Below are 24,401 nucleotides of genomic sequence, written 5' to 3'. Positions count from 1 at the left end.
TATATTTATTATCGGACACTAGGTGAATAGCCCTCTGCAACACAAAACTAAGCTTATGGAACTTACATGGTACAATCGAGTGCATGTATCGCCCTCAGAATAAAAACAACCTACCCTTTTAGTTTTAGAACCATAGGCTACTACAAGTAGTAGTTCTGTAAAGTGAACGGATCGCTCGCTTTATCTGTAATTGGTCTGTGTACACGTCAGTGTCACTGTCAAAAGACTCAAAAGTAGTCAAAAGTGGAAAATCAATTGCATTGAAAATCGAGGAGACGAGACGAATCGTACGAATTTCTATTTAGAAAATTACGAAAATGTCGTTGTGGACTACTTTGAACCGTGTGATCTTCAAGAGGACATCAACATTCGTCCTCGCTGGTGTCGCTGGAGCTTTCTTCTTTGAAAGAACCTTTGAAGTGGGATCTGTAGCCATTTTCGAGACCCTCAACAAAGGAGTAAGTATTATGTAATTTTACCAAATATTGTCCTTTCGTTCACTTAAGTAGTATATTTGTGTACTGTTGAATATATTTAATGGGCGTTACAGTAATTTGGTACTGTAAAATGATAACAGACCGGATTTACACCAAAATGTAGGTAGTACAAGTCAGCTTTTGCTATTGCACATACTTTTATGATTTTTCCTTTTCTATAAACTACGGGCATCATGATATTTATTTAAACAAAATAAGCTGTTTTAAGACAGTAACATATTAATTACTATTTTTCATTTTCATTTTTTCATTTCATTTAAGTTGCTATTTTTATGCACTAAGTTTACGTTTTTTCCTAACTATTTGAGGTTAGGTTGACCTTCGCTGTAAATACAAAAAAACATAGAACAAATCCAAGGCATCAAGCCATTTTCATAGCCTTCTCATATTTTGAATGCAATACTAATAGCAGCTACGGTAATAACTGCTGAATTTGCAAATTTAGCATATAGTTTTTAGCAGGTTAAGTGTCAATTTCACCATTCTCTGTTAGAGCATAACCAGGGAGGAAATCAATCCCTGTCGGTTAGATAACCGAGAATGGTGAAATTGGCACTAAGCTCATTAATTAATTTTTTGCCAGTGTCTTGAAATCATTCCAATATAAAGTGGATAACAGTTTCTAAAAGGTCATAATACTGATCTGATACAACCTATTATTGTTAACAGACAATGACAAAGCAACAAATTTAATTATGTATTGTGAATCCTACCCCTGCTGATAAAGAAACAATATGAACATGGCTTAATAATTATGTTACATAAGTTTAGTAGGCATAGGAGTATGTTATTCATACAAATGGGATAGCATGAGTAAACCACCATTTCATATTATTTCGTTATCCACATATATTATGAAATTATGAATAGTATCTCAATTTCTGACCAAATAAATGTTGTTTGTTTTCAGAAACTATGGAAGGACATCAAGCACAAGTATGAACAGTAAAACAAAAACCATTCATTATTTAAATTAGTATAATTATTAAAATGATTAAATTATCTTCAGTTTACATTGGTGTTTAATTTTATTTACAATCCAATACAAGCTTAATATTAATATTTCTATGACTAGTATAATCTAAAACATTCAATTATAATACTGATCCTAAACAAGTAGACTCTGTCATAAACATAAATCAACAATAGTATGTGTTTATCATACGGGATATTCACATATGCATAATTCTCTCTATTATAAAACCCACATACATAAATGCAGTCATAAGAATTCCCTTCAGCACATTGACTTGAATACTAAATTAGGGAAGGTTCTAATTAGTCACATATTGCACCTTTTCTTGATCAATTACTTGTACATGTATACATACTTCAGTCAAAAACATGTTCATTTCACATGATAGATTCACATTGCACTTATCATCTTATCTGTGTCATTTTACAGTAACAAATTAGTTACATCTGAATTTGAACAGCCTTCATAGCATAAGCCATCAAAAGTTAAAAAGGCTTGTCCTTGTTGAGGCTTACGCAATCCCACCACAGACTTTCAACAACCAGTCCTTGCGCCGGCCACCCACATTACACCTTTTATATCCATTCCATGGGGAAAGACATCTGGCAGAAACCTTTTTACATTCAGTTTTTGTTTGTAATAGATGTCTTTCCCCGTGGAATGGGATATAGTCCATCCCTAGCTAGTTAGAGACAGTCCGTGCGCAGCGGCGGCGGCGCGGGGCGCGTCTCTAGGTCTTCCCCCTCCTGTCTTCATCAGCCAGGGCGTCGGCGGAGGCGGAGGGGGGGAGGGCGCGCGGCGCGAGGGGCAGGGGCGACTCGTAGCGCGCCTCGTCGGCTAGTGACGTCACGATGTCGACTAGGAGAGGCTGCGCGAGGTGACGCATCGCCTCTTGCCGCGCCACCTGGTAGGAGAAAAAAATAATTAGTCAGGAGAAGATAGTTGTGTTTAGCGAAAGCCACTGAAAATATTCACTGTGAGATTAATGTATTTTGCGAGCTACAGCAACGGAGTTAATTTACTTTTTTTTCCATTGGCAGATTCATATTATCTCGGTATGTAGATTTGTCATAGTCACCACTTATATTAATAGCAACAAAACCATTTGTAAGAAACGTGAATAGGTAAATAAACGTGGTGTTTATGTCTATGAAACGGTTTCTTGAGCAGTAATAAAATAATGACCTGCGCGAAGTTGTGCACGATCATCTCGAGCGCGTACTGCTTGATGTCGGCCGCCTCCAACAATCATGTACAATAACGTAGTATCTACAGTCGTCGAAATATAATAGACCCGTTTGGACAGATACACAAATTTGCTATTTACTCTTGATTTACTTGATGAAAAGACACATAATCTGGCTTATTATTCAACGGCAAAGTTAAAAAATACTTTGCGTAAGTATATTTTTTAAGAGTTAGATTAATCAGATAATTGTCACCAGCTGTCATCCTATACATTTTGTAGCCGTCCAAACGGGCCTCTTATATTTCGAGGACTTTATTTAGAGAATAGTGTAGTGACCTGCGCGAAGTTGTGCACGATCATCTCGAGCGCGTACTGCTTGATGTCGGGCGCGCGCATGCGGTCCGCCGCCTCGAAGATTCATATACAATAGTGTGGTAAATAGGTATATATATGTGGGGACATCTCACACACGGCCACCCGACCCCAAGCTAGGCAGAGCCTGTGTTATGGGTATCAGGGACAGCTGATATATCTACACAAATACATAGATAGATACATATTAAATATAAATATCAAGACCCGAGTACAAATATCTGCCCCAGCCTGGAATCGAACCCGGGACCTTCGGCATAGCAGTCAGGGCCACTAACCACTACGCCATTCGACCGTCGTCCGTCATAGCGAAATAAAGTAGAGACCTGCGCGAAGTTGTGCACGATCATCTCGAGCGCGTACTGCTTGATGTCGGGCGCGCGCATGCGGTCCGCCGCCTCGAAGATCGCGAGCACGTTCTCGGCCGACACGTTGCTCTGCAGGTTGTGCGCGCAGAACACTTGCAGCCGGTTGTTGGTGAAGCCTGGGGGAGAGATAGGATTAGTGGAGATGGCGAAGTAGTTGAAACTACTTCTATTAGGTATGAATCGATAATGATAATGGTACGGTATAATTTGCATCTTTATGTGCCGCAGTCACCCTACACAAAAATTGGACCCCCATAACTACACTATCCACCAGAGTAGAGCGAAGCAGCGGAGCGGTGAAAATTGGTAGGTAGGTATGTAGTTAAAGCTTAAAGCGGAGCGAGCGGAGAAAAGGTCTCGACAGCGAAATATTTATGAAATCTCTCTTTCTCTCTGATTGATAGCCTAGTACGGTCAGGTGCAGAGAAACCTGACCTTCCTCTCATAGTAACAATGCTTCTGAGTGGGGTCAGATTTCTCTGCCTCTTACTGTACCTAAATAAGATTTTGTAGTACCTACCTCTATTTTCCCGTCTTACATCCTAATTTTAGATTAGTCTAGAAATAAACATAATTATACATATTATGTTCAGTTCGAACTGAAATGGGAGTGGGCGGGACACTTGGCTCGTCGGGAGGACGGAAGGTGGACAAAGGCGGTCACAGAATGGTGGCCTAGAGACGGACGAAGAGCGGTTGGCAGACCACCTGCTAGATGGTCCGATGACATCTGCAAGGTTGCAGGGAAGCAGTGGATCAGAGCGGCACAGGACCGGAAGAATTGGCGTACAAATAAGGAGGCCTATACCCAACAGTGGGCGATAGAAGGCTGATGTTGATGATGATACATATTATTACCATAATAAATAGGAGCCTGGAACAAGTAGAGCGAGTCTTCAGTGGGCATGTTGGTGTCCCCGTAGTAGATGTACCGCAGCAGCGAGTCGAACGCCTCCTCGGAGGGCACCGTGTCGCAGATTTGTATCTGCAAATGTAAGCATAGGCTATACTATACAGGATGTTGCAAAAAGTGTATACTAAGCCGAAAGGGGGTGACTCAGGGGGTCATTCTCAACAAGTTTTGCTCTAAAGACTACAACAATATGTAAGTACGATTGTAAAGAATTATAACTAACAAAAGCAAACCTGATGCTGCTATTTCTAGCAAACGTGTTCTAAGTTTTCTAGAAATAGCAGCGTCAGGTTGCCTCACAATGTTTTGCTTGTACATAAATTCCGAAGATCGTTTCTGAAAAACAGGCGTGCAACTCGTTGAGTTCTCCCGAGATTTATGTTTGTGTACCTACCTACATATATTTACAATGAAATGCCTATATCTAATTCAAGGCTATAACTATAGTCTGTTTTTTTATCTCATGTACTCTCTGAACGGTTCATCAACAGTCGATTGTCCTGCGAAGAGAACGATAAACGTACGTCACTTTATCTCGGGACATTCGACTGTTGATGAACCGTCAATTTAGTATCTGCGTGAAACCAATTGCTGCAAACCAAAAGTACTAAGCATAAACTGGAAGAAGTTAGCCTAGTGCACTTACACGATAGAAGAAGAAGTATCTGAGATTAAAAATAAACTTTATAAGTACTCACATTAACAATATTATCCGGCGGCGAGAACGACCTGAACATGGCCTCGAAGTACGTTGCCCTGGCTGCCAGCACGGAGCGGTGAGCCGCCCGCCGCGCCCCGCCCACGCACAGCGTGACGTCACTCAGCGCGCCCACGCCCGTGGCGTCACCGCCCAGGCTGCTGGCTAGCACCGCCATGTCTTGCTCCAGGGTTGTACCTGAAGAAGTGTTAACTATTAGTTGCAATACTGTTTGAACACATACACTTTTGCGGAAGCACACGATTCGTTGCGGACAAAACCTTTTAACTGACAAAATTACGATGCGAAATCTTTGCGGTGTGGCGTTAGGCAGATTAGCTTCAATCGCCGCCATCCTGCAACACGTTAATCTGACTGACTAATCGCTTCACCACAGTGACAAAACCTAATATCCTAATGTCTAGCATCGAGCAATGAGCACAGTGCCCCGCCCACGCACAGTGTGACGTCACTCAGCGCGCCCACGCCCGTGACGTCACCGCCCAGGCTGCTGGCTAGCACCGCCATGTCTTGCTCTAGACTTGTACCTGGGGTTAAGTAGATTAACTTTGAATATAAGCAAGCTATGAGGTACCTACAATACTTGTTGACCGATTCGTTGCGGACAAAACTGAGCAGATTAAGAAGTAGTATTAGGTTTTACTGCTTGAAGGCACACACTTCTTCAACCAGGGGGAAAACTACTGGAAAGCATCTTTTGACTGTCAAAGGGGGGAGGAATATTTGAGGTCCGGCGTTCGGTAGACTGGCTTCTGTCAATCCTACGCTTATCTGACTGTGATAACGCCTAGTATATACAGCCCTAGTGTCAAGCAGCGGTGCCCCGCCCACGCACAGCGTGACGTCACTCAGCGCGCCCACGCCCGTGACGTCACCGCCCAGGCTGCTGGCTAGCACCGCCATGTCTTGCTCTAGACTTGTACCTGGGATGACTGTATGTATGTAAGGGAATGTTAGAGAGAAGTATGAAAGTGAGTGCTATATGTTAAATTAATATTGTAACGATTTGGGTTTTGTGTTCCTGTTATGTTACAATGTGTGTGTGTAAATAAATAAATAAAATAAATAAATAAATAAATAAATGACGAAGTGTTAACTATTAGTTACCTAAAGTACTGTTTGAGCACATACCTGCACTTGTACGAAAGCACTCGATAAGTTGCGGACAAAACCTATTGACTATTAAAATTACGAGACGAAATCTTTGAGGTAGATTAGCTTCAGTCGCTGCCATCCTGCAACACGCTAATCTGACTGACTAATCTAGGTAACGAAACCTATAAGATACAGTCCTAAATATAGCACTATCGTTAGGCAGCAGTGCGCCGCGCCCCGCCCACGCACAGCGTGACGTCACTCAGCGCGCCCACGCCCGTGACGTCACCGCCCAGGCTGCTGGCTAGCACCGCCATGTCTTGCTCCAGGGTTGTACCTGAGATGCAAGTAAAGTACTTTAAACATACTGGTGGAGCACACACAATAAAATTGCGGAAGCATACGCTTCGTAGCGGACAAAACCAATTGACTGAAAATTACTAGGCGAAATCTTTTGAGGTGAGGCGTTCGGTAGATTAGTTTCTATCGCCGTCATGCTGCTACTCACGCTAATCTGACTGACTAATCGTATCACCAACGGTGACAAAACCTAGTAGATACAGCCCTATATAGTGTTTAGCATCGAGCAATGAGCGCCGCGCCCACGCACAGCGTGACGTCACTCAGCGCGCCCACGCCCGTGACGTCACCGCCCAGGCTGCTGGCTAGCACCGCCATGTCTTGCTCCAGGGTTGTGCCTGGGGTTAAGTAGTAGTATTAGGTATTACTGCTTGAAGGCACACACTTCTTCAACCAGGGGGAAAACTACGGGAAAGAACCTTTTGACTGTCAAAGGGGGGCGGAATATTTGAGGTGCGGCGTTCGGTAGACTGGCTTCTGTGAATCCTACGCTTATCTGACTGACTACTCGTATCACCACGGTGATAAAACCTAGTAGATACAGCCCTAGTGTCAAGCAGCGGTGCGCCGCCCACGCACAGTGACGTCACTCAGCGCGCCCACGCCCGTGACGTCACCGCCGAAACCGCTGGCTAGAACCGCCATGTCTTGTTCCAGGGTTGTACCTGGGGTTAACGTGCTATTAGGTACAATACTGCATCATTATTTACTAATATAAGAAGGAAAACTAAGGTATGTGCGGCGCAGAAACCTATAAAAAAAAATTACAATGCGATCTAATCAGAGTGACTAATCGTATTACAACGGTGAAGAAACCTAGTAGATACAGCTATAGTGTTTAACATCGAGCAATGAGCTCCGCGCCCCTATCTTGTCCTAGGGTTGAACCTGAGATGCATAACAAGTTAACTATAAGCCTTTATGTTATACTTACATGAAAATCATGAGCTTACTTTTCTCGCGCCCTTCGCTTCATCATAAAATCTGGGTCCGCAGGGAAACTGCAGTTTTTTGTAAAGAATGGGGGCAACAACAAAGTACGCTTTTCAAACAAACTAATGTACAGTTCTCCCATATTAATAATGCGCATGCAAATCTTCGCAAACTGTCGTATTCCCGGAAACACCCGAATCAGTGCCTTAAACAAAGCACTTGCATTTTGATCCTTGTTCGAAAGAAATAGTAGTCAATATCATGTGACACATAATCGAAAACAATTTGGGCGGTCGGTGGCTGTCACCGATCAGTCAAGGGTCTCAAGGTCAAGATCAATATTACTTTTGTGGAATTATAAAGAGCTGCAATTACACATCGTTCTTGTTATTTTTTTCAAATGTGAATTTAATTTCAACTTTAATTATTTTTGACGATGCCATATTATGAGGCACATTTAAGAATAAAATATGCGTCACATTGATAGACTTCACTTTGCCAATAAAGCCACACCCAAAAGACCAAGTTTGTAATTGTAATATTATTGTGAATGATCAGCGCTGTAAATACTTTTGAACTGAGATTTTACTGTAAACATTTTTATTAATGTGAAATAATCAGTGCTGTAAATACTTTTGAACTGAGATTTCATTTTTTTTATATAAACCTTTGTTTGAAATCCATTTCTCCTTATAATATAAACCTTGTGTTATTCAAACCTTCTTTCATCCATCTTTACATCAGCTTCAGTAAGACACTTGAAAAGTACCTACTGTAACATTTTCGAAGTAAATTTTAATATTATGGAATATTATGAATTATCGAATCAAGTTTCGTTACTGATAAATCAATTATCTCTTTTAGCACCAATTACATAATTCTACTAAAATTTCATGAAGAAAATGCACTTAACCACTCTAAATACATAATAGTTTTCTAACGCTCGGGAATACGACCGTTGCCGAACAATGACGAAGATTTCTATGTGCATTATCAATTTTGGGGAACTGTACTTATCTATGCACTTTTGACTACTTCAATGAACTATGTACATTACCAATATCTGTCTGTAGACAAGGAAAGATAAATACTCCATTATCTACATATCATGTAGGCATATACAGTGTGATCTTGTGAAGCACTTAAAGAATATTCCCCTGATGAGTTAATTACAGTTATAATAGAACACAACCGACTGCGGGAAGACTGGCGATGTCGCGTCGTCGCTGACATCCGAAAGACATAGACACATCGTTTATTTACGAAGGGTAGAAGTCCCCTCGCAACAGGCGACCATGGTCGCGCAGTCGATGGTCGCAGTCGCTCGTCGCGGTCGCCGAAGTACCGAATGCTACCTTTATACACAGTTTTTAGGGTTCCGTAGCCAAAATGGCAAAAACGGAACCCTTATAGTTTCGTCATGTCCGTCTGTCCGTCTGTCCGTCTGTCCGTCTGTCACAGCCGATTTACTCGGAAACTATAAGTACTACAGTGATGAAATTTGATGGGAATATGTGTTGTATGAACCGCTACAAAAATATGACACTAAATAGTAAAAAAAATAATTGGGGGTGGGGCCCCCCATACATGTAACTGAGGGATGAAATTTTTTTTTTCGATGTACATACCCGTGTGGGGTATCAATGGAAAGGTCTTTTAAAATGATATAAAGTTTTCTAAAAAACATTTTTCTTAAAGTGAACGGTTTTTGAGATATCAGCTCTCAAAGTCGTAAAAAGTATGTCCCCCCCCCTCTATTTTTATAACTACGGGGTATAAAATTCTAAAAAAAATAGAGGTGATGCATGCTAATTAACTCTTTCAACGATTTTTGGTTTGATCAAAGTATCTCTTATAGTTTTTGAGATAGGTTGATTTAAGCTACGGAACCCTTTGTGCGCGAGCCCGACTCGCACTTGGCCGGTTTTTTTTTTGTAAACACAAATAATGACTTGATATCAATTTTAATTTATTACACGATTTAGCCAAATGAGACTACCGGGCTATAAGTGTGTAAATCTATCTGTATCTACATTTTCATTTAAATGTCTCATGTCACAAATACAGAATCAAAAACCGTATCTCTTAAACCAATTGAGAATAATTACCGACAACAATTGCGCAAATAAAACGCTCCAGTCACTGATAGTAATTAAGATAATTTAGATAATAGAACGAGCTCTTTTTCCTTTGTGCAATATTGTGTAACACAGACGCTTTCAAACTTTATCGAGAGAAGGTTCATAGTTTAAAGAATGAGCTTCAAAAACAAAACAGTGCTCATTACTGGTGCTAGTTCAGGAATCGGGGCCGCTACCGCCATAGCTTTTGCCAAGGAAGGGGTTAACGTAGCGATTATTGGTCGCAACCAGGAAAAACTCGCGATAACCGTCTCACAATGCGCTGAAAACGGCCAGGTTCCTTTAGTGATGGTAGCTGATGTAACAAAAGACGAAGATTTGATCCGAGCCGTGGATACAACAGTGAAACAATTTGGAGGCATCAATGTCTTAGTTAACAACGCAGGTCTAATGCGATTCGCCAGCATTCTTGACGACAACATCATGGAAGCTTACGACCAGACTTTCGACACGAACCTACGCGCAATCTTCCGTTTGACAAACTTAGCTGCTCCACACCTCATCAAATCTAGTGGCAACATCGTGAATATATCCAGTATAGCCGCCTTAAAGATGCCAGACCACCCTAGCCATATCACATACTACGTTTCGAAAGCTGCTGTAGATCACTTCACAAGGTGCATTGCTGCAGAATTGGCTTCGAAAGGCGTAAGAGTCAACAGTGTCAACCCTGGGCCGGTTAGGACTGACTTTGCGGATAATATTGGGTTGTCGAGAGAGGAGGCGGTCGGTTTTTGGGAACGTTCGGGTAAACTGACAGCTTTGGGGAGAATCTGCGAGCCGGAAGAAATAGCCGATATGACGGTGTTTCTGGCCAGTGATAAGGCCAGGGGCATCACCGGGGCCAGTTTTGTTGTTGATAACGGGAAGTTGGTTAAGATTAAGACACCTTAATTTATAAATAAAGGTCACAAGATTTGTTGTGTATGTGTTTTATCGTAATAAAATTGGTAAGACCAATTTAAGATGTTTTTATTTTTGTGTGTCTGTCACCTAGTGTGCCTAGTATATGTGTATCATCTTGTATGTGTTTGTTGTTTGTGTCACTAACTGCCAGTTTCTATAACTCTATCTATCTATAACTGGTAGTTACTTTCATACGATTTTGACAGATTGTTACTTTTGATTATGTCAAAATCGTATGAAAGTAACTACCAGTTATCGATAGATAGAGTTATTGAAACTGGCAGTTAGTGTGTGTGTCACCCACCGCGTGTGTGTGTGTGTGTCACCCACCGCGTGTGTGTGTGTGTGTGTGTGTGTATGTGTGTGTCACCTTGTATCTCGACGTCGGGGTCGTGGGGCGGGTGCTTGGGCGGCGGCTGCTGGCGGCGGCGGATCAGCTCCACCATCAGCCCGCGCTCCATGTTCTCGAACTCCGCCGACATCACGATGGGCGTGAAGTTGTAGTCTTTTACCACGAATCTGGTGGGGGTGGCAATTCATTGAATTGTGTGTATTTAAATTTTAGAACGCAGCAATGATGAGGGTTGAGTTAGTCCCTAAGCTGCGTTGAGCGGACACCCCGAGCAAATGCCAGTCGCGGTACACGCTCAGTATTTCTCCACAACACACTACTAGACTAGCTCTTAAGAGGACCGAAGTTGACAAACGTACTATCTTAACAGTAGCGACTATTTCTATGGCTCCAACATTATAACGTTAGATAATAGATTATTCTCAAATATGTTGCATACCTTAAACAGTACTCCTTTATACAATGCAACTGTGCATGATGCGCCGCGTGTAAGGCTGGCAACACATTGCTGTAACACAGATTAGCCTTGAGGAACCTGGCGCATAGACAACGCAGCCTCGGAATATTCAACCTGAGCGCGAGGCGTAGCACCTCCATGACTAGTAGAACTGTGGCTGGCGAGGCGGGGTTCTCGTCTGTGGATGTAGAAAAATAGTATTGTCAGGATTCCTGTTCCGTTTTCTTTTTTTGAATTTATTAAGAATATGGAATATGGGGTGGTCTGTTCGATTGATTTTTAAATACTTATTTATGACTTTAGAACAGAGATTATAAAGCTTGTTAAGCACCAACTTCAAAACTATTGACTGGGTAAACCAATTTGGATGATTCTTTTTTCATTTGAAATTTTCCTTTTTAGATTTATATTGGAAGGAGACCCGTGCCCCAGCAGTGGGGACGTAATGGGTCGTGATGATGATGAGATTTATATTTTATAATTGGTCATAAAGTGAGCAGAAACCCTAGATCAATACATGTGCTACTATTTATCCCTCAATTCCCACGGGAAAACCTAACAAGCCTTCGTTTGGCTCGCAAGACACCAAGTAAACCAAAAGTTAAACTAAACCTCACCTTTCTCAGTAGGATCGATCCTATCCGTATAAATATAGTTGAGCACCATCTTGAAAGCCTCCGGCGTGGCTTCAGGCAGTTTGACCACGATGGAGGGCGGCGCGCCGGCGCAGTACGGCTGGGGGGTCTCTTCACCTGAGGCTATGCGCTTTGCTTGCTCTTCTCGGGCTTCTCTGGGGGTTTGGGAGGGATGTATTGTTATTTGGAGTTAGAGGCTTATGAGAAAACGGTGAATCTTAGGGTGAATTATAGGAATTAATTGAAAGTTTATTCTGATAAAATACACTTTACAGATCCTTGAGATATATTATGAATATTATTATGTTTGATAAATTTGTTGTGTGTGACGTTTATTATGTCTTTGTAGCTGTCTGATTAGCTGAAGGTCTCGGTTTGGATTAGGGCCTACGCTACTGTTGGGCACCGAAAACTAGCACAGTTTATGTCATTCTCCTATAGCAGAAGATGTAAAGGTACCCAATGGTACTCATGCCATGACAAGTCCTAGTATCTCTCTGGCAGTACTTACAGTATCTAGTCTCTCTAGCAGTACTCACAGAATCTTGTCCCGCAGGTAGTGCGACCGGGCGGCCAGCAGCGCCTGGGCAGTAGCGTGACGTCACAGAACTGTATCTTGTATCTCTGGCAGTACTCACAGTATCCTGACTCTCCGGCAGTACTCACAGTATCTAGTCTCTCCGGCAGTACTCACAGTATCCTGTCTCTCCGGCAGTACTCACAGTATCCTGTCTCTCCGGCAGTACTCACAGTATCTAGTCTCTCCGGCAGTACTCACAGTATCTAGTCACTCTGGCAGTACTCACAGTATCCTGTCACTCTGGCAGTACTCACAGTATCTAGTCTCTCCGGCAGTACTTACAGTATCCTGTCTCTCCGGCAGTACTCACAGTATCCTGTCTCTCCGGCAGTACTCACAGTATCTAGTCTCTCCGGCAGTACTAACAGTATCTAGTCACTCTGGCAGTACTCACAGTATCCTGTCACTCTGGCAGTACTCACAGTATCCGGTCTCTCCGGCAGTACTCACAGTATCCTGTCTCTCCGGCAGTACTCACAGTATCTAGTCTCTCCGGCAGTACTCACAGTATCTAGTCACTCTGGCAGTACTCACAGTATCCTGCCACTCTGGCAGTACTCACAGTATCTAGTCTCTCCGGCAGTACTCACAGTATCCTGTCTCTCCGGCAGTACTCACAGTATCCTGTCTCTCCGGCAGTACTCACAGTATCTAGTCTCTCCGGCAGTACTCACAGTATCTAGTCACTCTGGCAGTACTCACAGTATCCTGTCACTCTGGCAGTACTCACAGTATCCGGTCTCTCTGGCAGTACTCACAGTATCCTGTCTCTCCGGCAGTACTCACAGTATCTAGTCTCTCCGGCAGTACTCACAGTATCTAGTCACTCTGGCAGTACTCACAGTATCCTGTCACTCTGGCAGTACTCACAGTATCTAGTCTCTCCGGCAGTACTCACAGTATCCTGTCTCTCCGGCAGTACTCACAGTACCCTGTCTCTCCGGCAGTACTCACAGTATCTAGTCTCTCCGGCAGTACTCACAGTATCTAGTCACTCTGGCAGTACTCACAGTATCCTGTCACTCTGGCAGTACTCACAGTATCCGGTCTCTCCGGCAGTACTCACAGTATCCGGTCTCTCCGGCAGTACTCACAGTATCTTGTCCCGCAGGTAGTGCGAGCGGGCGGCCAGCAGCGCCTGGTGCGCGGGCGCGGGCGCCTCCGCACTGCCCAGCAGCAGCGTGACGTCACAGAACTGCTGCGAGCGCAGGATGCCGCCGAAGTCGTCGTGCAGCGTGCAGCGCGGGTAGTCTGATAACTGTAGTGGAAATTTGTTGTAGATATAAGCATAATGCCCGTGAATTAAGGCACAATCTAATTGGCCATGCTACCAATTTATGATATGTATTTTTTATAATTTATTTTGAAAATATAGACCATTTTAAGGAACTAATTTCGTTATTTTTGTATTTTATTCATTACAACTATTTTTAATATTTATTTCAAATTTGGCCGGCTGAATGTATGTATGACGTCACATAACATTACATATGCAGAATAGAATTTATCCTTGCCTGCGCCACAAAAAAACAAGCAAGTGTCTCTTAACGTCAGTGAGGCAACAGTGAGGTAGAATGTCATTGTCATCTAACTCTAAAATCATAACATTGTTAACCCCTCACCTGTCGGCGGCCATTTTTCATATTTCATCCTTCAATATCGTTATTTTCAGGATGTAGGAGAAAAATACCACAATTTGTATATATACTACATACCTACTTAATATATTATTTATTTAGATAATATCACGAGAAACAAGATTAAGTTAGGTTAAGTTCAACGATTTCAAAAGGAAAGATACGCCCGTCAGAACGTTTTGTCAAAAGAAAATGACACCCGCGCGCTAGCCCTAATTCATACAAATGATGACCTATTAATGAGATTTTAGGGCCAACGCGAGTGTGCCATTTTCTAGGGCCTGTCCTTACGCTAGTAATATATAAGTCAATGGTTAAGTAAGTGATGATTCGGCCAAAAAAGTTTAGACCATACGAGTTATGCGAAACGAGATTTGGTCAATAAAGATTAGGGAAGATGAGGGGAACCCAGTTAGGATAATATAATATGTAATTCAAAATTTATTTAATTCTTTATTGCACAAAAATAAGAAATAAATGTACAAAAGGAGGGACAGGAGGTACAGCAAAACTAGTAGAAAATATTATTTATATTACACTAATAAATTAAAATAATACGCTTCGTTGATAATTTTTACTATTTAATAATGTTTGAATTACTGAGGCGAATCGAGCACCAGGTTTTATAAGGATATAAAGGTCGTTTGGCAGCCGATTTAACAGCCGATAGGTTATATGCCATCCTTGTCGTTTTTTTACACTTAGTTGAGGTAGTGAGCAATATAAATATAGTTCATATAGGCAATATCGCTCACTTAAATACGGCAGACCAGTAACACCTTTAGAGAAGGCGGGACATAATATGTGAGCTATTTATTGTCCACCTTATAAAGGTTGGTCGACAGCCGAGGGGTTAAGCTTGGGGCAAATTTCGAGAGTCAGCTTTTTCGAAATGAACCGATCTTGTTGCCATCGTAGTATCCGCTGGTTTATTATTTATTCGTAGTAGAGTTTAAAACAAGGTAGAAAATAAATCTTCTTCTTGTAGTGCCTCTCCACCATTGGAAGTCAGCTCTTTGCAGCGCTCTGTATTCTTGGCTAGTTTAAATATTTCTTCCACGGTTTTTACACCGGTCCACTCTTTGATATTGCACAGCTACGTCAATTTCCTCCTTCCAGACCTTCTCTTTCCTTCTACTTTGCTCATTTATAAATTAAATAAATTTTTCTACTTCTAACCTCTCTGTAACAAATGGCAAAGATAAATAAACACACGCTTTGACGTTTGAGTTTGACATTAACTGTTTTTTTGTAGGCAAATGCCCCAGAGTACTTTGTTAATTGGCAAATGCATTTTGTGCATAAATCCTAATTTACAAAAAATTTAAAGGGCAAATGAAGGTTATTAGTTTTTATGGTTTTTATTAAATAATTAAAAAAATAGAGACTTAATTTAAAATCTGATAACTAGAAATTGTACAGAAAGCATATTCCTCGAAACGGTTTTAAGCATTTCATTCTTGTTCAGAAAGTTAGCATGGCCAATTGTTGTAGGTGAAAAGGCTTGGTAGCCTTATGATCGGATCGCTGGTAGTAGAAGCAATGTTTATTTGTATACAAAGAAAGGTTATTAACATGTAAGAAATCTTAATACCGAGATACAGATTCCGGTATAGTGTTCAGTTGGCAAATAGGTTTCATAGACATCATTGAAACCTATTTGCCAACTGAACAGTAGGTCTAGTTATATTGCTTCCTATTACCAACTTTGGAACGGCCGCTATTTCCATATTGTTTCTTTCTTCATAGAAGTTGTAAAATGAAGTTATAGAGAACTCATCCAACTTTCATGTAAAGGCTGTGTGTGTGTAAGGTGAGATCCTGGTATACTATACTATAACGGGCTGACGATAATGAAGAATAAGGTTCAATTTTATAAACATTGTAACAAAGTTTAAAACCCACCTGAAACCGGAACAGCTCGCCACTCCGCACATTATTATCCACAGTCCCCCCGAATATGTACATGGCGTCCCCCACCACGGCCCCCGCGTGGAAGAGGCGTCCCACCGGCACGCACGACTCGGGGGCCGGCTGCACCACCGACCTGGGGATATGTGGGACACCCCTTAGTCTCTTTGGTAGTAAAAACATATACTGCATATACTGCAACTTCGATGATTTTTTAGTTAATATATCTGAATTTAAGTTCGAATCTGACCTAATTATTTTAACCGAATGCCGCCTTAGCCTTAATAAACCTATACCAATCTTACCAAATTACTTGTCTTTTGAAACTAAGCATAACCTAAACCAAAATGACGGTGTGGTTGTCTATGTTAAGTCGCATCTTAAGTGCAACGTAAAGGAGATAAGGCTAAGTCAGGCATCCTGCCTACAGGTTGATATAATTAATAATATTGTATTATGTATTTACCGTTCTCCATCAAACACTAACACGGAAAAATTCACAGATTCACTATGCAACCATCTGGATTCCTTAAAATCGCAAAAAAATATTATAATTGCCGGTGATATTAATATAAATATCAAACCGAAAGTTGTAGAAACGTCGCTAGAATATAATAACAGAATTTATTACCTGAATGCGTTATCTATGTATGGTATTCTACCTGGACATTTGCTACCAACAAGAGAAACTAGTTGTTTGGATCACTTTATGATAAAAATTAATAAAAAAAAGACGTCAGCTTATATTGCAATAATAAATACCACGATCACAGATCATTTAACAACTTTTCTATCTTTATGCAAACTAAAAAATAACTGTTTTGTTGCACCTAGAAACAAATCTATGACTAATTTCGAGAGTGCCCTAAAGCACTTACAGGAACAAAACCTTGCTGAATTGCTTTTCAGTAGTGACCCGAACTTAGTCACTGATTGCCTCATAAATAAATTAATGGACTCCATAGAACTAAACACCACTACAGTAAAAATTCCAAAAAGTAAACGCGTAATTAAACCTTGGATTACAATTGGCATTTTAAGATGTATTAAAAACCGAAACCATCTACAAAAACAATACCGTAATGATAAATATAATGAAATTAAAAAGATAACATTCACCCGATATAGAAATTACTGTAACTCACTCATAAAAAAACTAAAAAGAAATTACGAAAAAAAATTACTTGCCGCATCGACTAAAAATAATAAGCAACTTTGGAAAAATATTAAAAATATAACTTATAATAACAAACCTAAAAACTCTAACTCTGAACTAACTTTACTAAAATCATCTCCTACCGAATCAGCTGATTACATAAATACATACTTTGCACAGATTGGACAAAAGCTTGCGAATAGTATTCAAACACACTTGTCGTCACCAAATGAAGAACTAAACAAAATTTTAAGCAATATTCCTACGCAGCCCCATTGCTTTGCCCTCTTAGATAGCGACCCTGAAGAAGTGTATACCATTATAACGAGCCTGAAAACAGAAAGCGCGCCTGGTTGGGATAACATCACAACTAAATTCATAAAACACGCTATACACGAGGTTACTCCTATAATAGTTCATCTGGCTAACCTATGTTTTGAACAAGGCATTTTTCCAGCTCCCCTAAAGCGCTCTAATATAACTCCAATATATAAGGGTGGGGATAAAAATGACATAAGCAATTATCGGCCTATTTCTGTTTTAACTGTAGTTTCAAAAATATTGGAAAAACTTTTAAATAATAGACTAATAAACTATTTAAATTCCTTTGAAATAATATCTGAGAGTCAATTTGGTTTTAGAAAAAATATCTCCACAGATGACGCAGTATTGTCCTTAACTCAACTTGTTACAGAACAAGTCGACAAAGGAAAAAAATGCCTCACTGTGTTCATAGACCTTCGTAAAGCCTTTGATACCGTATCTATCCCCATCCTCCTGAAGAAACTCGAAATAACTGGAATTCGTGGCCCCCAACTTTCAATTTTCAAAGACTACCTATCAAACAGAGTACAAAGGGTGAAAATAGGTGATTGTTATAGTGAGGACATTGGTGTGTCATACGGCGTACCACAAGGAAGTGTCTTAGGACCAACCTTATTTCTGATCTATATCAACGATCTTTGCAATATGAATATTGCCAGTGCCAAAATTTTCTCGTATGCTGATGACACAGCGATTGTCTTCTCTGGAGATACTTGGGGGGAAGCTAAGGAATCAGCTGAAAGAGGTATGAGACAGGTATCTCTTTGGTTAGAATTAAACCTTCTAAGTCTCAATACAGAGAAAACTAATTTCATATGCTTTAGCATTTATGATAAGTACCAACCACCTGCAAATTATAAAATTAAAATACATAACTGTCATGAACAGAGCACTGACTGTGGCTGTCCTATAATCTCCAAAGTAAATAAAACCAAATATCTTGGTGTGATGATAGACCAGCGCCTTTCTTGGTATCCACAAATTGAGTACATTAGCAGTAGAATAAGGAAATTTATATGGATGTTTAGGAACTTAAGACATGTTGCGTCAAAGGAAATATTGAATAGTATTTACGTAGCTCTGGTACAATCCGTAATTTCCTACTGTATCCCTATATGGGGTGGAACTTTTAAAACACGTTTCCTAGAAGTGGAAAGGGCTCAGCGATCGTTATTAAAAGTTATGATGTTTAAAAAAAGACGCTATTCCACTGAAAAACTATACGAGGAGTGCGGTCTCCAGTCTGTCAGAAAACTTTTCATAACACACACCATTTTAAAATATCATAAAATAGTAAAACCTAATGCAACCCTCAAACTAAAAAGACGGAAACATAAAATTGCCATCGTCCCAAGTACTAAAACTAAATTTGCCAGTATACAATTCCAAACACGTTCTGCCCAACTATATAATAGGTTCAACAAACAGCTGGACATCGCGGACAAAACATACAAAGAATGCAAAATTTCTGTAAGCGAGTGGCTAGCTAAACTTAATTATACGGAAACAGAGGAACTTTTATCGGAATTGTCGTAATATTACACTTACAGTGACAATTAAGCACACTCAACTGATACACAATTACACACCTTCACACACACACACTCACACACACACACGCACAAACACACACACACACGCGCACACTCCACGCAGGTACTTTTATATTTATAATTAATCAATTGCGTACACATTCTGAATTGTTATTTTTAATTTTTATTTTTATTTTTAATTTTTAATCTATTGCATGCAAAACCAAAAATTGTTAATCAGTAATAAACGCTTAAGTTTAAACTAGATGATATACAGGAAGAGCGGAGTCTCCTGGCACAGGCGTTTCCAACGCCTAAAAGGAGGCTTCAAATTACTAGTTATTAAGAAATCTTTGTTAAGACAATAAACAATTTTTGTATTTTGTATTTTGTATTTGTATTAAAAACCTTACAAAGAACTGAAATATTAGTTATATGAACCGCTAAAGGTTGAGTAGGTATACGCTAAAACAGACTGTGCAAAGGTTTTCATTTAGCATTTCACATGATGATGATGATGTAATCCTGTTATCCCTCATCATGGACATAGGGCTCGAAAAAAGGATTTCCACTTCTGCCGATCTTGCGCGGCAGCTTCCAGCATTTCACATAGCACTTCAAATTTGGAAAGTAAAGAGGGATGGTAATGTATGGCGAAGAATCGCTGGAGTACACAAGGGACACCCTTCAGACTATTAGACCGACGATCTTAGATACATAAACGGTAGTGGGTGGATAGGGAAGAAAGTGGAAAGAGCGTTATGGTGTGCCTCTACATCCAACAGTCCCCGATTCTTGGCATCTGCCTAGATCATCATCCGATGATCAGAAATAACAAATAAAATCATAACGCTCTTGCCAAAGCGATCATATTTTGGGGAGGGAGAGAAATTAACATAGGTTTACAAAATAAAACTAGTCATTCTAATATCTCACACAGCAACTCACCACATCTGAGTATCAAGATCATAGCAGTGCAGATCGTTAGGCAACGTATTGTCGGCGGCGCCTCCAAACACGTACAGATGTCGCCCGTGAGCCAGCATCACGTGTCCGTAGCGCCGCGCCGGCGCCGGGCCCGCGCAGCGCAGCAGGTGCTCCGTGCACACGCGGGTCCATCTAGCGGGGAGAGTGGGGAACTAAGTGGGAGAGTAAAGTTGCGTTGAGGAAAGATAGATGGCATTTTATAGTAAAAGGCAAAAGTGTCTTCCATGATCTAACATCACGGCGCCGGGCCCGCGCAGCGCAGCAGGTGCTCCGTGCACACGCGGGTCCATCTAGCGGAGAGACAGGGAACTAAAGTTGCGCTTGAGGAAACATAGATGGCGTTTTATGATAAAAGGCAAAAAGTGTCTTTCATGAGCTAACGCCGGCGCCGACGGCATCTTACAGCCGGCCGGGTCCATCTAGCGGGGAGAATGGCAAATTAAGTAGGGAAAGTTGCGCGGAAGAAAACATAGATGGCATGTTATAGTAAATTGGTTACATCAGGCGGAGAATTATAGAACTAAGCAACCGTTGAGGTGGCGCTCGGGGAAATTATTTTACATTTACGTGAAAGGTTTCCTTTTGTTTGATTTCTTGCGTTCGTATGGCGTGGCCGTATCTTCTGCCCATCGTTCGCTGGTCCATCTAGTGGAGCGTAGCGGAATTAACTGGAAATAGTTACGCACGCAGCCGCGTTTGATGAAACATAGATGGCGCTGTACAGATTTTTTTCAAAACCACTCACGGCCGGCTCTCGAAGTGGAAGTGGAACAGTGCGTTGGTGATCTTGGCGCCGCTCTGTCCGCTGAACACGAACATATTATGCTGCCGTTGTGGAATAATTAAGCAAAAGTTGCGCATGTAGAAATATAGATGGCGCTGAATCGATGTTTTACCTCTAAGAACCATAGATGGCGCTAAATCATTTATCCCAACTCACGTCCGGCTCTCGAAGTGGAAGTGGAAGAGCGCGTTGGTGATCTTGGCGCCGCTCTGTCCGCTGAACACGAACATGCTGCCCTTTTTTATCATGAACCAAAAGTTGCGCATGTAGAAATATAGATGGCGCTGAATTGGTGTTTAAAATCCTATTCAATAGATGGCGCTAAATCAAGTTTCCCAACTCACGTCCTGCTCTCAAAGTGGAAGTGGAACAGTGCGTTGGTGATCTTGGCGCCGCTCTGCCCGCTGAACACGAACATGCTGCCGCGCGCGACCGCCACCGGGAAGTTGCAACATGTCGGCGGGCTTCGGCCTTGGGCTGGGACTTTCTCCCAGGATACCACTTTTTCTCCCTGTGAGAGTGAGAGAGAGGGGAATTATTATAGGAAGAAGTGGTAAAAAATCGTGGTTAAAATTGATAATGGAATAGAAGAATTATGGCCCTAGCAGAGTGACGATTATTAGGTATCTAAAAGTATATTCATGTGTCTTTACTTTGCTATTGACTTTTGTTTAATAAGGAGAGTCCTATATACAGGTGGTGATCCTTTAATAGATCTTCTTGGCGTGTCAAGCTATATGGATAAGTGAGTCGCAGACTGTTGAGGCCCCACTCAGATGCATTGTTACTATGAGAGGAGCGTCAGGTTTCTCTGCGCCTGACCGTACTTCCCTTTTCATGCACCTCACCAATCAATCATAATCAGAAAGGCTAGTAGGGGGCGCATTTAAGACGTGACATATGTTTTGCATCTCGCAGCCTCAAGAGCGAGCGCGACGGAGAACTTTGTCACGTCTTAATTGCGCCCCGTGCTAGCCCTTCTGGTCACAACTCACAGTGAGGTTGACAGTCCACATGTCGTTGAGGCGCGCGTTGCCGTCGTACCCGGCGAAGATCCACAGCTTGTCGTCGTACACCGCCGCGCCGTGCGCCGAGCGAGGCACCGGCTCTCTGCAAGGAGGAATTATTATTTTAAGGAGGAGTAAAACTGCTTACAGGCTTGCACCAGCTCTCTGCATATACACATACAAACAGTTTTTTTAGGAGCAGTCGTGGTGGGGTAGGTAATGTATAAGAATTCATCCTCTCGTTTTAGAGGTCGTCAATTATAATCGTGGCATTTATGTACTAATGAACTGGATATTAATAAGGAATTTAAGTACAATCCAACATAACACTCTGGCGAAAAGCGGGTGCAGCAATGCACCTGTGCCTACCCCGGAAGGGAGTACATTAGTACAAGGCGTGAGTGCGTGTTTTTTTTTTAAGTACAATCGTGCTCTTAGAAAGGTGAAGGGAGATCGATCGACCTGCCCATTTAGAATTAGCACACGAAATTAGCTGTGGTCCAAGGTTCCATTCTAGAAAGCCAATAGCGTACTCTGACATCCCCCTGGTGTAGTAAAACTTGAAGGGTAAAACTCACTGTCCAGTGAACTTCCACTGCACCCACTGCGCGCTGTGGAACTTGTACTCGAACAGGTCGTTCTTGTTGGTGAGGTTCGAGTTGGCGAGGATGTCGCCCGTGTAGCCGCCGAACACGAACATCGACGACTTGTATACCTGGGGAATAAACCAATGTGCAATCATTACGGACGGCACCGTAGCTAATGGAAGGCCCTGTGTGAGAAGTCCCCACATATTTATTAATTTCGGTCAAAACTCTAGTGGTAGTGAAGTTTTGGCCGAAAGCTGAAGTGGTTGCATAAAGCGCACAGTCAAAGTCAAAGTCAAAGTAATTTTTTTTATTCATCGTACAAATGTAAAATTTTCTGATGAACGTCATTTTTTACAAACTACTCTCCGTTCGGATAAGGGGGGCTCTTTCTGTCTAAGGAGAAGAAGGGAGGCAAGAAACTCCTGAGCCATCTTTTCAAAAAAAGACTTAAAACTAGTTAGTATACAATACTTATAAGCTTAATAATTATTATTATAATAATATGAGCAGAGAAAGAACCGCCATTTATTTATTGCATAATTATCTGGCGCTTCCTAATATAAATTGTTACAACGTAATCGATTATAAAGTCTTCTAAAGTCACAGGTTTTACATTTAGCAATGTCAACTAAAAGGTTCAAAATTAGACTTTATGATTGGTCCAAAAAAATTGTGCCTCCAGAATTGCTACCAATGCTAAGTTTATATGGTACTTACCACAGCAGAATGGTGATACCGCGGCGCGGGCGGGGTGCCCATGCAGCCGGTCCGCGTCCACGACTTCTCCTTGATGTCAAACCGGATCAGGTCGTTCAGCATGGACTTGCCGTTGTCTCCACCAAACACATAGATGGCGTCTTTGTACGCCACGGCCGTGTGTTTACTTCTCCTGGGGAGGAAGTTAGGTTTCAGTGATTAGGAGGTACTTAATCAGGTAGTTTAGACCTTAGGGATATGCACAAAGGTTGATCAAGGTGCAGGTGTACCTACACCCGCACAGAGATAGAACAGAATAGATTATTAATGGTTTTTAAGTATCTTACATCTAAGTACTGCACATTTTATAATAATCACATCACATTTTTTTTAAATTACTAATACCTATTTTGATTTATTATAATGGGGTAGTTTCCATGCTACAGAAAAAAATAATTGGAATGTAAACATTACTAATATGTGTTTTTGTTTAAGTAAGTATTCTTTTCCCATTCTCTCGTATTTTAGCATAATTTATTTTAAAATACATAGACTCACCTCGCACCAACAAATTCATAGCACTCGGACAAGCGTTTCCATTTGTGGACAGGTTCAAAAGGTCCAAACTCCATTTTTAAATTTATATCCAGTTCACTTGGGTTTCTCAGCTGTTCTGTTATTATCTTATTAGGGTGCTGCATTTCTGTAGCTTGAAAAGAAAAATAATAAACTTTATATTGCATTCAGTAGGAACATACATAGCCAATTCTTTGAATAATACATACCAAATACATATAATCCTTGGATAAAACAGTGGGATCATAAAAGAACGACCGAGGGCAATAACCGCTCGAAAAATAGGTGAACATTTAGTAGGAAATCTCAAAATAAACTTCGACAGAATTATGGGAATAGAAGACAAAGGGAAATATGATTTTAAGGCAACATAATTTATGAAACTACACGCTTTAAAGTTTGACTTGTTGAGCATCCAAGTTATTTTTTCACTTTTAGCACAATACAAAACATAAATATTGTTTTCCTACACTTATTTTATCTATTTTCAGTATCAACAAAATAAGGGAATACACACATTGACACACACTCACACACGTCACAGTCACACACAGTCACACACGCACGAGTTAACCATGACAGATTGACAGCTGACAGAAATAAAATTCACAGATTAACTCGATGTGTATTCGAAGTAACGTTCAAAAATTTTGAAGCTTGTAATAAATATTTTATCTACAATGATATTAAAAACAGTCATTTTTACTGT

General features: G+C 41.1%; 3 protein-coding genes across 5 annotated transcripts; 2 read left to right on the top strand and 1 right to left on the bottom strand.

Moving 5' to 3' along the window:
* Positions 1–227: 227 nt before the first annotated feature.
* LOC105394211 (cytochrome b-c1 complex subunit 9) lies at positions 228–1,510 on the top strand. Its single transcript, XM_011566077.3, has 2 exons — positions 228–458; positions 1,408–1,510. The coding sequence occupies exons 1-2, from the start codon at positions 318–320 to the stop codon at positions 1,444–1,446; spliced, it is 180 nt and encodes a 59-aa protein (XP_011564379.1). The 5' UTR covers positions 228–317; the 3' UTR covers positions 1,447–1,510.
* LOC105394213 (leucine-zipper-like transcriptional regulator 1) lies at positions 1,461–24,239 on the bottom strand. 3 transcript variants are annotated; one of them, XM_048626397.1, is made up of 17 exons: positions 23,902–24,239; positions 23,675–23,825; positions 23,138–23,309; positions 22,409–22,545; positions 21,819–21,933; positions 21,168–21,334; positions 20,001–20,171; positions 16,035–16,176; positions 13,587–13,750; positions 11,895–12,067; positions 11,260–11,455; positions 10,839–10,987; positions 5,014–5,210; positions 4,261–4,387; positions 3,433–3,518; positions 2,999–3,070; positions 1,461–2,377 (listed from the first exon to the last, which is right to left on the bottom strand). In XM_048626397.1, the coding sequence occupies exons 2-17, from the start codon at positions 23,815–23,817 to the stop codon at positions 2,204–2,206; spliced, it is 2,385 nt and encodes a 794-aa protein (XP_048482354.1). In that variant the 5' UTR covers positions 23,818–23,825; positions 23,902–24,239; the 3' UTR covers positions 1,461–2,203. The 3 variants fall into 3 exon arrangements, with proteins under 3 accessions (XP_048482354.1, XP_048482353.1, XP_048482355.1); XM_048626396.1 differs by lacking the exon at positions 2,999–3,070 and having other exon boundaries at positions 3,361–3,518; XM_048626398.1 differs by lacking the exons at positions 1,461–2,377; positions 2,999–3,070; positions 3,433–3,518; positions 4,261–4,387; positions 5,014–5,210 and adding an exon at positions 5,658–5,956.
* On the top strand, positions 9,518–10,524 carry LOC105394212 (3-oxoacyl-[acyl-carrier-protein] reductase FabG). Its single transcript, XM_011566079.3, has one exon. It carries the CDS (start codon positions 9,677–9,679, stop codon positions 10,454–10,456), a length of 780 nt encoding a protein of 259 aa, XP_011564381.3. The 5' UTR covers positions 9,518–9,676; the 3' UTR covers positions 10,457–10,524.
* Positions 24,240–24,401: the final 162 nt, after the last annotated feature.

The sequence above is a fragment of the Plutella xylostella genome, chromosome 16 (assembly GCF_932276165.1).
Source record: "Plutella xylostella chromosome 16, ilPluXylo3.1, whole genome shotgun sequence".
NCBI classification, from domain to species: Eukaryota; Metazoa; Arthropoda; class Insecta; order Lepidoptera; family Plutellidae; genus Plutella; species Plutella xylostella.
Note: the sequence above shows the minus strand (reverse complement) of the source record. Positions and strands in the feature narration are given on the sequence as shown.